General features: G+C 50.7%; 1 protein-coding gene across 8 annotated transcripts in view; it reads right to left on the bottom strand.

Moving 5' to 3' along the window:
- Window positions 1-15,383, bottom strand: part of RASAL1 (RAS protein activator like 1) — a 32,834-nt gene that overhangs the window by 6,257 nt on the left and 11,194 nt on the right. For 4 of the 8 annotated variants that reach the window (XM_061141841.1, XM_061141844.1, XM_061141846.1 and 1 more), the window contains 11 exons: window positions 12,764-12,893; window positions 10,698-10,779; window positions 10,416-10,547; window positions 7,647-7,735; window positions 6,975-7,092; window positions 6,683-6,875; window positions 6,232-6,296; window positions 5,823-5,935; window positions 3,788-3,980; window positions 1,413-1,550; window positions 496-640 (listed from right to left, as the gene is read on the bottom strand). In XM_061141841.1, the coding sequence (XP_060997824.1) occupies window positions 496-640; window positions 1,413-1,550; window positions 3,788-3,980; window positions 5,823-5,935; window positions 6,232-6,296; window positions 6,683-6,875; window positions 6,975-7,092; window positions 7,647-7,735; window positions 10,416-10,547; window positions 10,698-10,779; window positions 12,764-12,893 (1,398 nt within the window). The remainder of the gene's footprint in view (window positions 1-495; window positions 641-1,412; window positions 1,551-3,787; window positions 3,981-5,822; window positions 5,936-6,231; window positions 6,297-6,682; window positions 6,876-6,974; window positions 7,093-7,646; window positions 7,736-10,415; window positions 10,548-10,697; window positions 10,780-12,763; window positions 12,894-15,383) is intronic. The other 4 variants (XM_061141843.1, XM_061141842.1, XM_061141845.1 and 1 more) reach the window with 3 other exon arrangements.

Genomic DNA, 15,383 nt, shown 5'->3' with positions numbered 1-15,383 from the left:
CTGGCCACCATCTCTAAAAGGCTGGTCTGCCACCCCCAGCCCAATATTCTCTTCCCTCCTTTATTTTTATTCCTTAGCACTTATCTCTCCCTAATGCACCACATGATTTGCTAACTCATCTTGTTTACCGCCGGTTGTCTCCACCAGAATAAAACTTCCACATGAGCAGGAACTTCTTCTGTCTCATCCACTGCTGTGTCCCCAGACCCTAGAATGGTGTCTAGAACATTTTTAGCAGGCGCTTAATAGATTTCTGTCAATGGAGTGAGTACCATGCCACAATCCCCTCTCACATCTCCACAGGGGCTGAAACGGTCTGGAGGGCCTGCATCTGTTCATCCCTGGGCCATATGCCAGGAAGGGTTCGCTGACTGACTAGCTGACCCACAGGTGCAGTCTCAGTGAGTGCTGGGGTTGTGGAGGGGTGGCAGACGGGTAGGTCCTGAGGGTCCCGTAAAGTGACAAGTTGGCTGTGGCAGGGCCACGGGAACTCACCCTCCTTCCCATCCACGTCCACCAGCTGGTCCAGGAAGTCTCTCACCCTGGAAATACTCTGCAGCAGGAAGGGGTGTAGGGGGGCCATCCACAGCTCCTTGCCCTGGCCCAGCTGCTGGCCTAGATTTCCGATGCTCTGCACAGCCTGGAGCAAAGGAGCAGGGGGTGCTGCCAGGGCCAAGGTCACTGCAGTGGGGAAGGGCCTCTGTGGACCCAGAGAGGAGCCCCAGAGTCCTGGCTGCCAACTCAGTGCTCAACAAAAGGAGAAAGTGATAAAAGCACCTGCCTGAAAAGACATCTGTTCCTCTCTGTGCACAGATGTGTATCCCCAGTGCTTTTATTCTATCCCCCATCTAGAACCCAAATAATCTCATTCAGGACTGCTTGATCTCATCATACATATGTGAGCCCATCAGAACCTCCAAATGTGGCCCCTCTGTGAATGATGGTCTGATTCATACTAAAGTGTAAATGACTGCTAGCCTGCTTCCCACCTTCCCCCAGAAGGGGAGGGGTTTCATTCCAAAGAGGGAATCGAGAGCAAAAAGAAAGCCTTCACACTCAGGATGAAAAGCTGGGACTTCCCCCTCATGGTCCAGTGGCTAAGACTCCATGCTTCCAGTGCAGGGGTACCCAGGTTCAATCCCTGATCGGGGAACTAGATCCCACATGCCACAACTAAGAGTTTGCATGCTGCAACTAAAGATTCCACATGGCACAACTAAGACTTGGCACAGCCTAATTAATTTTTAAAAAGCTGAAGGTGCCACGTCAAACAGATGTCTCTGGGTCTCACTTCAGTCTTCCATGGGTCTGGCCTCCCAGTTTGGTCCTCCCACGCTCCTCCCTGGCTAAGAACACCCAGGATCTGGCAGGCGGGGGTGGGGGGGCGGGGTGGAGCCCTCCACTGCCTGCACCTTGGCAAGCAGCAGCAGTGAGCGGCTGGTCTGGGGATCCGCGTGCTGGTCCCGGAGGTCAAAGAGCTTTGGGGTGAGGATGGCAGGGGCGAAGAATCGCAGGAAGAGAAAGCCGCTTATGGCCAGGTACTTCACGTCCTGCGGAGAGGAGCAGCAGGTGAGGGGTGTCCTCCAAACCCACTTCCCAGTCGGGGAAACTGGGACAGAAAGGACAAGGGATCGGTGGTTCCCGGAGAAGAAGTAGAAGGGGACATGGCTCAGGAGGCCATCCTGTCTGCCAAGGAGGCTTTTCTTCTCTGGGCCTCAGTTTCCCCACCTGGAAAATGGAGTGATAATACCAATTCTGCACCTTCAGACTTAGCCAAACATCCTCAGAGTCTGCTCTGTGCCAGGCACTGTGCAAAGGGCACAGGAGGCATCAGCATTATTCCTGATTTACAGCTGAGGAAGCAGAAGCTCAGAGATGTCAACAGACTTGCCCCAGGTCACGCAGCTGGTGAGCAGAGGAAGCAGGATTCAAACCCAGATCTGTGATTTCTGATCATGAATAGCAACAGGCCAGATATTTCTCCATGTATTTGCTTATTTAATACTCACCCTTGGAGGTTCTGTGTCTCCATTTTACAGAGGAAGCAACTGAGACCCAGAGAGGTAAGGTCACTTGCCTAAGGTCACACAGCAATAAGTGGCAGAGCCAGGATTTGAACCCAGGCAGAATTTGAACTCTGCTCTTCATCACACTGTCCTGCATTCAATACTAGCTACTGGGTGTCAAAAACTAAGTCTGCACTGTCATGATTATTCCTCAAGCAATCCATGGGGTAGTACTACTATCCCCATTTTCCAGATGAAGAAACTGAGGCTTGGTAGCAAACCCAGTTCAGCTGGCTCCCTGCACAATCCCCAGTCCCAGCCTCTGCCCTCCGCAAATTGTAAAGCATGGTGCCCCTTCGTGTGAGACCCAGGCCTGGGCCACCTGCACATAAGGCTGGTTCCCCCAGCTCCAGAGGGGACTTGGGAAGAGGCATGTCTCTCTCCTGGGGGCTGACCCCCTCCAAATGGCTCCTCACCTACCCATCACACTCACCAAGCTATATTTAGCCCCCGAGAATATGCTGCAGTGTTTATTTAGGGGTTGTATTCACACATAAAACAATACCCTCTCTGGGTATGTGCCAACTTTCCAGGGCACCTCTGCATTGACACTGAGCGTTGCCAGGAGCTGGGTCCCTGGAGCTGCTCCAAGATGGGGGAGGAGGTCCCACAGATCTGGAACCCCAAACTGCCCCCAGGCTGCCCCCCACCCCAGCCCGCCACGTTCCTGGGTAACTTTAGCCTTTGACGTCAGCTCATTAACTTCCTCCTTTCGTGAGAAGGAGGGACCAGGTGTCAGAGTGGCAGAGACAGGGTTTGCTTGGGTCCCTCTGACCCCCTCCATCTTCATGGGCATGAGGAAGTCTCTGTTCCCTGCCCTCAGCCATTGCTCACTGGCGGACACTTGGGTGTCACGGATCGGGGCTCTTCCCACAAGGGCCAGGCTGTCTGGGGAGCTGGGCTCCCGCTTCCCCCAACCCCACCCCGGATGTGTCCCACTTAGCACCTCCTCCAGCGGCCCAGGCAAGAGCCCCACAGTGTGGGGTGTAAATCAGCCTCATCCCAGTTGGAGGCCCAGGCTCAGGTCTGAGGAGGAGGATGAGGGGAGGAGGGAGAGATTCCCCTCTGGGAGTCTGGAGGCTGAGCCTTGAGTCCACAACTCTTAGCCAAAGCACCTCACCTCTCTGGGCCTCAGTTTCTTCCTCTGTAAAATGGGATAATACTGGCACCCACCTCACAGGGTGGATGTGAAGACTAGATGAGGTAATAAATATGTAAAACAAAGTCTGACCCCTAGTCAGGGCAGTATATAGGGTTGTTGTGGTGGTTGTTTGGTCACTCAGTCATGTCTGACTCTTTGCAACCTCATGGACTGTAGCCCGCCAGGCTCCTCTGTCCGTGGGATTCTCCGGGCAAGAATACTGGAGGGGGTTGCTGTGTTCTCCAGGGAATCTTCCCAACCCAGGGATGGAACCTGCGTGTCCTGCATCTCCTGCATTGGCAGGCAGATTCTTTACCACTAAGCCACCAGGCAAGTCCCAATATATGCAGTGCTAGCTGCTGTTATTATTATCATCCTCATCATCACCACTATCATCACCCCTGGGCCCCAGATCCTGCCAGAACACTGTCCCCACTTCTGCCAAGACACACAGCACCTCAGGGTGGGCAGCCCAGGTTCTGTCCCGCTCCTCCCCTGCCTCTCCCTGCGGCCCTGGCCAAGCCACTGCCCCTCCTCAGCCTCAGTCTCCCCATCTGCCCAATGGGACCGCCTGGCCCACCTCATGCTCCGCCTGGGGAAAACGCTCCTCCACGCGCTGGCGCAGCTGCTTGAAGGCGAGGCGCATGGCAGGCGGGCAGCGCCCCACGGAGCCCACAATGGCGTCCACGATAGGCCCCAGGTAGCCCGTCAGCAGCCCCAGGCTGGCCTCCCGCACATGTTCCTCGGAGGGTGCACCCTTGAAGGAGATTCTCCTGGAGAAGCAAGTGGAGGGTTGTGCCTCAGAACCCAGCATCTGCCCACTCAAAACCCTCTACTGGCCCCTACTAAGCTCAGAGAGCACCCACCTTCCCATCCCTTCTCCATGGCCTCCCCTCCTACTGGTCCATTCCCGCTGCGGGGAGTCACCTCCTCAAAGAGGACGTCTCTCCCCCACTGCTCACCATCACGGACCTGGGTTCCCTGCATTTTCAGTGCAGGCCTGCCAGACTGCACTGCTGCCCCAGGACCTTTGCACTTGCTGTTTCCCCTGCCTGGAACATCTTCCAGCAGACCTGCACAAGACTCCCTCCCTCACCTCCTTCAAGCCTTAGACTCCACATCCTTTCTCTGTGAGGCTGTCCCTGTGACCTCCCTATGGAATATCACAAGCCCCTCTCCTGCTTCTGGCTCTTCCCATGACCCTCCCTCACTTTACTTCCCTCCATTTCACTAATCACCTGCAAGAATCTTCTTTAGTTTATTAATATTACCTGTCTCCCCCAAAAAGACAGATTTGTGTCCATTTGTTTCCTGATACAAACTCAGCGTTCAGCCTAGTGCTTGGCACATACATGCATGTGTGTGTGTTGGGGGGGGTGCGCTCAGTCACCCAACTGTGTCCAACTTTTTGCAACCCCATGGACTTTAGCCCCCCAAGCTCCTCTGTCCATGGAATTCTTCAGACAAGAATACTGGAGTGGATAACCATTCCCTTCTCCAGGGGATCTTCCTGACACAGGAATCGAACCCAGGTCTCCTGCATTGCAAGCGTATTCTTTACCTTCTGAGCCACCAATGTCACCTTAAGTAGCCTGATTGTTCCCATTTAACAGATGAGGAAACTGAGGCTCAGAGAAGTCCCCTTGCCAATAGGTGGCAGAACATGGATTACAACTCAGGGCTGCCAGTTCCAGAGTCTGTCTGCACCCTGCCCTGCCCAGTCCCCAGATGCCCCTGCTCCCTGCGGGCACCCACTGAGTCCCACTGTCTTTGCCAGCTATCCTGGGAAAAGCCCTGGGTTTGGGGTTTCACAGATGGACTCTGCCCTTCTATTCAGGGGCTGCATTCAAATCCTCCCTCGGCAACTTCCCAGCTGTGCAGCCTTAGGCAGGTGACCTCCCCTCTCTGAGGCTGTTTCCTTGTCTGTAAAAAGGGGTCCTAATGCCCGCTTCTGGGTGGTCAGAAGGGGTGGGTAGCACTTGCTGGGCAACGTCCAAAGAGAAGGAAAGAACCTCTCCTGTTTCCACCATGGTCCCCTGTGGACTGCCCAGCAGCCAACTCTGATAGCTTGGTAAGAACAAGCCCACTTGCCTGAGCTGGAGAAAAAAAAAAGTCCTGGAAAGAAAAGAGGAGCCCAGGAGACATGGAATGACCCCCCAACCCTGTCATTGCCCTGCCCCCTAACCCCATGACATCAAGCACTGCAGCAGGCCAACCCCTCCACAGACCCTCCCCCAAGGGCCTCAGCCACCACCACAATAATAGAAGTATTAGTACTTCCGGAGTACTGGTCAGTGCTGGGCTTCGTGTGTACGACTAAGTTCATTCTCCCGACAGCCCATCAGATAGATATTCACGAGGCTTGAAATAACCTGCCCACCAGTAATGGCAGAGCTGGAATTTGAACCCAGGGCACTCACATCTCGGAGTCCCGCCTGGAACCACCGCACCACATGGTCTAAGGGGCTGGCTGCTCTCAGGGGAGGCTGTGAGACTGTAGAACTAGTGCTCCCGAGCAGGAAGAGGGGTGGGGTGGCAGAAGGCACAGAGCCGGCCCGACAGGTCTGCCAGGCAGACAGGGGTTGTGGCGGGTTCACCCCTCAGGTCTGGCTCACCGGGTGCGGCCCAGGTCCATCTTGCAGGGATCCAGCTCCATGTACTTCTTCTCCTCGAAGACGCGGTTGATCACCGACCTCAGGACCTCATGCAGATAGGGCATGCCCACGAGCTGGGGGCAGGGGGCACCATACGGGGTGGGGCTGAGGGCGAGGCCGGGGTGTGCCCATGAGCTGGGGGTGGGGGGGCCATGCAGGGAGACGTTCAGAGCGAGGCAGGGGGCCTGCCCCCGGGCTGGGCTGGGGGTGCAACTCAGGGCGAGGCCAGCCACCAGGCCCCCAGTTCAGCTGCCCAGGGCCACCTGAGGCCGGCCAAGCTCTGGGCTCCAAATAAGCATTGGGAAGGGAGGCCCCGTGAGGAAATGGCCACCGGACCGCCCACCAGCCCCCCAGGCCTTCACCTACTCACCTTCATAAACTGCTCCATTGACTTGGACGCCAGGGAGTTAGAACGGAAGAGGGTGTTGGGGTCAGCTGAGAGGACAGAGAGAAGTGTTTGCTAGGATGTAGGGGGCTGGATCCATCTCACCCCCCACCAAGGTTGGGTGGCGGGCAGTGGTCATGATCTTTCCGGCCTCAGAAATCGAGGAGATCTGCCACATCAACTCCTTTCATGTTACAAAGGCCCAGAGTGGTTAAGTGAGCTGCCTAAGGTCACATAGCACATGAGGAGTAAAACCAGGTCCCGAACCCAAGACCATGCTCCCAGCTGGCTGGGGGTTCCCGGCCCCTGTCACCCCAACACACAAAGACACAGCAGCCCCTGCCGTCTGCCTGAGCTCCCCAGTTCTCTCTCAGAGACCCTCTGCAGACCCATCCTTGGGGAGTGATGCCTGGGGGTGGTCATGCAGGCAACTCACTGGTCCGTGCCACCTCGCGTCGGGTGAGATAGTCCAGAAAGGGTCCAGTCAGGCCCTGGCCCAGAAAGAGCTTCACCAGCTTGGTGGCCAGCTCCTGGCGGCAGTCTCCCGAGGTCAACTCCTCCAGGACAGCCAAAGGGCTGGCGGCATCCTCCTGCACAAGGACAGGAGGCAGGAGAGGTGGTCTGGGGCCCTGGGACCCCAAAACAGAAGAGCTCAGCTAGACATCCCTAAAGCAGGGGGTGGCCATGACCCAGATCCCCCACACACACACCCCCAGTGATGCACTCACCTCTGCCGGCCCCAGCACCGACTCCATGAGCAGCTCCCTGAGCGGCTGGTAGTACTGTGAGGGCAGGACACAGTCCTCGGTCAGACGCACCTTCAGCCTCAGAGCACCCAAGCTGCCGCTGGCCGGGGTCAGAACACAGGAAAAGGAACATAAGTATGTATGGGCACGTGCAGAGAGCCCAGAGAGGCAGGTGTGAGCGCCAGTGAAGAGCATGGATAATTGTCAAACAAGACAGGTATGGGCAGGTGTGAATAGGCGTGGGCAGTATAAACAGGGGTGAACAGATATCGACAGGTATAAACAGGAATGGACATGGGCAGGCAGTGTAAACAGATCCAGCCAATGTAGAAAGATGAGGCCAGTGTAAACACAGGTATACAGGAACGGATGGTGTGAACAGGTGTGTGGACAGGTGTGGAGGGACCAGAAATCCTGCACACACATCAGATTCAACTGATTGATGTGTTTGCAGGTAGATGAGAATAAGGTGAACTCATTTGGACACATGTAAACGCACGTGGTGAGACATTCAGCAAGCGTTTGTTAAATGAATGAAGGGACCTGGTGACGGCATGTGGGCTGACGTGGGCACCCATGAGGCCTGGCCCGCAAGCGGAAGACGGAACCCAACATGGTTCCAGCCCGGCCTCCTCCCACTGTACCCACATTTACCCAGAATCCTCCTCTGCTCTGGGAAAGGGCTGGAGGCGGAACCAGCCATCGGGCGGGTTGTGTTGCAGGACCTGTGGGGGGAACTCCACCTGTGGGGCGACACACAGACCCTCAGCAGAGCTCTGCCTTGCTGGGCCCTGGAAGAAGAGTTGGGCTGCCCACCCAAGGAGGGGTGGCAAAGCCCACCCAGGGTCAGCTCCTCCTCCCCCACCGTGTTCAATCAACACAACGATGGCGACATTCTGTCCCCCAGTCCCCGATTATTAGCTCTTGCCAGGGCACCGAAGGCCTCCAGGGAACACTTAATCTACAATTGAGGAAACTGAGGCTCAGAAAGGTGGAGTGACTTGCCCAAGGTCACACAGCGGCTAGAGATAGCATGTCTGGAGTGAGTGTATTTTCAGCTCCGTTGAGAGACAAAACTTGCATCTATCAAAAGGCTTAAAAATCGTCTAGAAGGTCAAGTCCCACCCTCCCCCTCTCTTTTTAAATAACAACTTTATACATATATAATTTATATCCCATATAATTCACCAATTTAAAGTAATTCAGTGGTTTTTAGTAAATTCACAGGTTGTGCAACTACCACCACTAATTTCAGACCATTTACTATCAGCACCTCTGGCCAAAGAAAGCCTATATCCATTAGCAAACACTCCCCATCCTCCAGTCCCTAGCAACCACTAATTTTTCTGTCTTTATAGATTCTTGTATTTAACTTATATGCAGAGTACATCATGAGAAATGCTGGGCTGGAGGAAGCACAAGCTGGAATCAAGATTGCCAGGAGAAATATCAATAACCTCAGATATGGAGATGACACCACCCTTGTAGCAGAAAGTGAAGAACTAAACAGCCTCTTGATGAAACTGAAAGAGGAAAGTGAAAAAGTTGGCTTAAAGCTCAACATTCAGAAAACTAAGATCATGGCATCCGGTCCCATCACTTCATGGCAAATAGATGGGGAAACAGGGGAAACAGTGACTGACTTTATTTTTTTGGGCTCCAAAATCACTGCAGATGGTGACTGTAGCCATGAAATTAAAAGACACTTACTCCTCGGCAGGAAAGTTATGACCAACCTAGACAGCATATTAAAAAGCAGAGACATTACTTTGCCAACAAAGTCTGTCTAGTCAAGGCTATGGTTTTTCCAGTGGTCATGTATGGATGTGAGAGTTGGACTATAAAGCTGAGTGCTAAAGAATTGATGCTTTTGAACTGTGGTATTGGAGAAGACTCTTGAGAGTCCCTTGGACTGCAAGGAGATCCAACCAGTCCATCCTAAAGGAGATCAGTCCTGAGTGTTCATTGGAAGGACTGATGTTGAAGCTGAAACTCCAATCCTTTGGCTACCTGATGGGAAAAGATGACTCATTGGAAAAGACCCTGATGCTGGGAAAGATTAAAGGCAGGAGGAGAAGGGGATGACAGAGGATGAGACGGTTGGATGTTGTCACTTAATCAATGGATGTGAGTTTGAGCAAGCTCCGGGAGTTGGTGATGGACAGGGAGGCCTGGCGTGCTGTGGCCCATAGGGTCATGAAGAGTTGGACACTACTGAGCAACTGAACTGAACTGAACTGATAAATGAAATTATGTAATATGTGGGGAGTTCAGGACAGGCCTCTTTCACTTAGCATTGTGTTTTTGAAATTCATCCATGTTGTGTGGATGAATGTGTCAGGATGAATGTCACAGGATCCATGTGTCAGGATGTCATTGCTTTTTATGGCCACATAATATTCCGCTAGGTAAATATACTATATTTTGTTTCTTCATTCATCTGTTGATAGACATTTGAGCTGTTTCTACTTTTGGCTATTTATGAATGATGCTGCTATAAACATTAACGTAAAATGTTGTGTGTGGGTATGTGTTTCCTTTTCTCTTTGGTACATATCTAAGAGTGCAATTGCTGGGTCACGTGGTAACTACTGAGGAACTGCCAGATTTTTCCAAAGCAGCAACACCATTTTACATGCCCTGATGAATTTGGTGAAGCATGTGGTCATTTCAAGTGAGGTCCGTGACCAAGTCTCCCTCTTATTTACTCTAATCTTGCCTCCTTTTAAAAACTAGCAGCTTCAGGATTTCCCTGGTTGCTTAGTGGTTAGGACTCGGCTTTCACTGCCACGGCCCAGGTTCAATCCCTAGTCATGCGACCCAGCCAAAAAAAAAACAAAAAAGCTGTCAAAACAAAAATGCTGAGTATACATCCACTCACTACTCCTGAGAGGCAAGAAGAAATAGTACCCATTTTACAGATGGGGAGACTGAAGTTCCAACAGAAAGACCTTAAGCCCAGTGTATCCAGGAATAAGAGTTAGATTCTGGATTCGGAGAGACCTGAACTCAAATCCTGACTCTGCCATTCCTTAATCATATGACCTTGGGAAAGCCACTTCACCTCTCTGAACCTTAGTCTTCCCATCTGTAAAATAGAGACAGCAATGGTCCCAGCCTCCTAACAGTGGCCATCAAGGTGATATAAATGAAGTGATGCTGGAGAAGCACTTAGCACAGTGAAGCACACAGTCACCCTGGCCACTCGCATCCCGGAATGAGAACCTGGGCCCACCCTGCGACCTCAGGTAGGTTCCTGCACCAATGGGATCATGGGACTCTGTCATGCAGGCCTGGCCAAGGTTCCTGATAAGGCAAACGTCACATCTACCCTTCCAAGTGAGCCCCAGGATGCCCAGCCCTTCTCCCCAGTCCCCCTTGGAGGCAGTGGTGAGCCATGGAGCGTGTCTAGGGGGTGCTCACCATTCCCAAGAAGTCATTCTTGCCAACCATGTCCCAGTCCCAGAGTTCCACTCGCAGAGGGGATGGGGAACCTGGAATCTCCTGCAGCTCCAGCACCTCATCCCAGTGTGGGAAGCGAGTCTTCTTGATGATCTGGGAGAGGAGGGAGTGAGAGACAGAGAGAGCTACTGGGACCATTCTTGTCTCCATTTTACAGATGGGAAGGCTGAGCTTCAGAGCAGTTAAGTGGCTTTCCCAAGGTCATTTAATGTCCCAGTCTCCCAGCTCCGCTCCACCACTTACCGAAGTCTCCAAGCTCTGGCTGCCCCAAAACACACGCGCAAATGGGTCAGACGTGCCAGAGATGTCTCGGGGGGCCAGGTCCCTGGGGACAGATGAGGTAAGGAATGGGGATCACAGGACCCTTGAGGACCAAGACCCAAGCCTTGGGGAAGGGGTTCAGGGTAGACAATTCAAATGTTGCTGATTTCCAAGACAACAAAATAGTACATCGTAGGGATTTAGCAAAGAGCATCCCTCACCAGGCCCGTCCAAACCTGGTGTCTTCCTTTTGATTAATGCTACCCTACGAGGACACATTACTATGCCCACATTTTCTAGGTAAGGAAACTGAAGCAGAGAAAGGTGAAGCTGAACATCACAAAGCAGCAGGTGAAGGTGCAATGAGGAAGGGAAAGGGAGCCTCTGTTTCCCTGGAGCCCATGGATGGGAGACCAGATGCCAGATGCCAGGGTTCATAGCCTGGATTCTCCCATTCACTGGCTGGCTGTCACTGGGAGAAGTCACTTCACCTCCCTGAGCCTCAATTTCCTCATCTGGAAAATCAGAGTAATAACAGACTGACCTCACAGGGCCAAGGGATGAGATGACATGTGGAGAGTGCTCAGCTCGGTCATTCACTCAACAAACACTCCTACCCACACTAGGACCAAGAAAAGGCATGAGGAAGGGACCCTCTGCCTCTGGTTGCCATGACAACCCAAGTCTCAGCCTCTCCCACCCCTCCTTCCCAAGGTCTCCCAAATCCAGGGACCCTCTCCCCACCACACCCAGGGGCTGCTTGTTTCCTCCTGCTGTTTCTCTCCCACCCTGCTTGGCATCCAAAGCCTTCTTTGGTTTCCTAGGAGCCAGCCTAGTTGCTAAGCGACAGCAATCGGTCCCTCTCCTCCTTGCAAGGATCCTGCATAGCTTTGTACCTGGGGAGGAGGCCATGGGCACAGAGTAAGTGAGGAGTCCCTACCCCAGAAAAAGTCCTTTTGCCTGTCCTATGCCTGCCTGCTACTCCAGTCAATCTCCAGGGAGCTCCAGCTGGGGGTAGAAATCTGGAAGTGGTGGGAGAGGCACAGAGAGGGCAAGAAAGGGCTTTAAGGTCACAGAGCAAACTAGAAATAGAGACCTAGTCCAACTTGGGTGAGGACTGGCCTAAAAGTAAGAATAAAGGGGAGTAAGGTGTGGGGGAAAACATGGGCAGAAAACAAAATAAGACATGGAAGGGCGAAAGGAATGGAAATAGTCAAGGAAATAGAGTGACGGGGCAGCTGAGAACGAGAGAGGAGTGATAAATAGACAAGAGGGAAGATGGGTATCCCAGGAGTGCATCCGTCTTTTTTCTGATGTTTCCTTGGGACAGGACCTGCCCCTCCCTTTCTCCCAGCCCACATGACTTGAGTGGGTTGATTCCTCCCTCTCTGCCAGGAAGGGGCTTGCAACTCAGGTCTGACCAATCAGAGTCAGTGGAATTGGTTCAATGATAGGCAGGTACTCCAAACTGGGTCAATAAGAGTTAGTCCCAGGATATTGGTTGGAAATGGTGGAAGATAGTTTTTTCCATTGGAGCTGCCAAATTGGTAGGATGCCAGTCTGGAGCTGTTAGGGTCAGCTTTGCCCCTACCTGGGAAGAAACTGTCTAAGAATAAAGTTAATACAAAAGACACCCAAGGAATCTATGTCTACAGATTCCTGATGTCTCTGTTGGAGCACCTGGATCCAGCCATGCCTGAAGTTGCATGTCATTCATATGAGCCAATCTCCTTAAGCCAGTATAAATTGGGTGTCTATCACTTATGATTTGATTAATACATCTCCAAACCCATCTGCCTGATCATTCTGAGTATCTGGCCTTTGGTTGCTGGTCACTGGGGACCCAACAAAGATTTTGCTCATGCTTTAACCCAAGAAACTTGCAACCTGGTGAGCTTGGACTGTTTGCCTTACAAAGGATGTCAGTTTTGAGCCCAGAAGTATCTCAGGAGTGAGGTGGTCTCAAGGCAGCTGGGAGGAGTCCAGTGGGTTGCTGCTCATTCTCAGACCACCCCCCTACCACATCCTCACCCCCATCATGACCATACCTAGCCTGGAGCACGTGACAGCGAAGACAACGGCCCCGCACGTCCTCCAGCATCTGCACGGCCAGGAAGATCTCACCCTGCACCTCTGCATCCGGGTCCACGCGGCTCAAGTTGATCCAGCTGTCGATTCCTGGAGAGCACAGGCACCAACATTCATTAAGCACCTACCACCGTCTGGGCATTGCATTCTCTTTAAAAATTCAATTAACATTAAAAAGATATTGAGTCATGGACCTCTCATTAGCCTTCTGTAATAGGTGCTGTAGTTATCCCCGCTTCCAGATGAGGAAAAAGAGGCATAGCAAGGAAGGAGCTAGTAAACCGCAGAGCTAGGATTCAAACACAGGTAGTATAGTTCTAGGGCCAGTGCTCCTAACCATGTACTATCACACTCTTCATCCTAGTATATAAAGCCCTCCATCATTTACTCTCCCCTCAGGGAAAAAAAAAAAAAAAAAAACCACTTGGGCATTCCTATCTCTGAGCCTTCTTATAGGCTCTCAGCCTGAATCAATCAAGTCAGTCTTGATCTTCTCAATCTTAACCTTTCCTTCTTTCTCTCTCTCTCTGTCTCTCATTCTCTCAACACATTAAAGATACTGTTCCAGGGACTTCCCTGGCAGTCCAGTGGTTAAGATTCTGCACTCCCAACGCAGGGGGGGTGGGTGGCCATGGGTTCAATCCCTGGTCGGGGAACTAAGATCCCACACAGCAGGTGGCATGGCCAAAAAATTTTTTCTAATTAAAACTAAATAAATAAAATTTTTTTAAGATACTGTGCCACTGACTTCCAGCTTCAGTTGCAGTTACTGGGAAGTCATTTCAGCCTAATAATTGATCTTGCATGAATGGTCTATCTTTTCCAAGTTTAAGGACTAAGTCTTTGATGTTTTTTGCAGTCTCCCCACAGTATATCTAGGTAAGGATTAAAAAAAAAAAAAAAAAAAAAAAAAAACCCTGTTTAGTAAAGGCTGTGCTCCTTCTACTTATGAAATCATGCCCTTGAGTTCTGGAAAATTCCAGGTCATCAATTTTTTAGAATCATTTCCTCTCCCCAGCTTTTTCTATATTTTGCTTCTAGGAATCCAATTAAATGGATGTTAGAGACTTTCTCAGTTATTTTCCATGTCTTGAACTTCTCTTATATGCTTTTCATTTCTCTGAGCTGAGGTTTAAATAATTTCTTTAGATCTCTCTCCCAGTTCACTAATTCTGACTTCAGCTCTAAAGAATGATGTGCCACTCATCCACTTGGTTTTTAAGGTCAAGAATTGTACCTTTTATCTCTAAGCATTTGATTTGGTTATCTTCCAAATCAGTCTATTTTTTTTTTAATGTATTGCTTTAATTTGTCATGGTTATTTCTGGCCCTTCCAGGTGATTAAATTTTATTTATTGAATTTTAAAAATTCTTATATATCATAAATACAAAGTCTAAAGTCTTTACAGGTCTAAATCTGATGGTCATCATTTCTGCTGACCCTTGTTCTTGGTGGCTCACTTCATTGTGTGTGTGATGATCTTTGAGCTGCTCTGTGGGAAATTTAACATGAGGATGTCTATCCCTGGAGAGGAGTGGCAGTTGCTTAGGACCTTTGAAGGGGAATTCTCAGGTTCAGTAATAGCCACCTTCCCCCTGGCCTAAGATTTAGTCTGTTGACTGTGAATCTGATATTGACGTTAACTTTCAGGGAAATCCTTCCTGAGTCCCTTAGCTCTTGCTCACCACTCCATGTTAGGTTTTAGCTCATGATTCACCGGGAGTAGAGGGAGGAATAGAAGGGGGCATGGCAACCCGCTCCAGTGTTCTTGCCTGGAGAATCCCATGGACAGAAGAGGCTACAGTCCATGGGGTCGCAAAGAGTCACGGCTGAAGAGACTTAGCACACAAGCCTTCAAGCAAAGGGAGGAATACTGAATGCTCTTCACATCCTTCCAACAATGTGTTAGGAATTGCATCTAATTCAGGATCTCACTGGTATGTGGCCAGAGAGCCATTCTGTGGATCTAGTCCCCCATGCTGCCGGAAGTGTAAGTTCTACTTTACCTCTCTATCTCTTTCGTTATTCCCAAGTCCAGGATGCCATAAGCTGTTTCTAACTTGATTAGGTATCTGTTGCAATAATCAAATTAGAAAAGTGAAGTTCCATCTCACCTCACTTCACTTGGTATTGTCTAGACTAAATGTAAAGTGCTTAGCGTTGTGGCTGGCACATAATAAGCCTTCACTAAATAGAAGTGATGATTATAATGATTGGCACACAGTGTGCTGTCAACTAATGCTCACTGACGCAAAAATATATTATTATATTATTCAACAAATGGTGTCAAGACAACTAAGAATCATCTAGAACAAAGCAGTAAAGTTCAATCCCTATTGGATACTTTGTATCTGGGTAAGTTCCAAATAGATCAAAGACTTGACTGTTAAAAAAAAAAATGGGAACAAATTGTTGCTAGAAAGAATCACATAAAACAATCTGTCCTAATCTCAGGACTGAGAAGGACTTCCTAGGTATTACATAAAATCAAGTGCCCCCCCCACACGCAAATTTTGATTACAGAAAAAGAAGCAAATTTTCTACTGGAAAAAATGATAAGCGAAGTCAAAATATAAGCC

This window comes from Dama dama, chromosome 5 (genome assembly GCF_033118175.1).
Source record: "Dama dama isolate Ldn47 chromosome 5, ASM3311817v1, whole genome shotgun sequence".
Lineage (NCBI taxonomy): Eukaryota > Metazoa > Chordata > Mammalia > Artiodactyla > Cervidae > Dama > Dama dama.
Note: the sequence above shows the minus strand (reverse complement) of the source record. Positions and strands in the feature narration are given on the sequence as shown.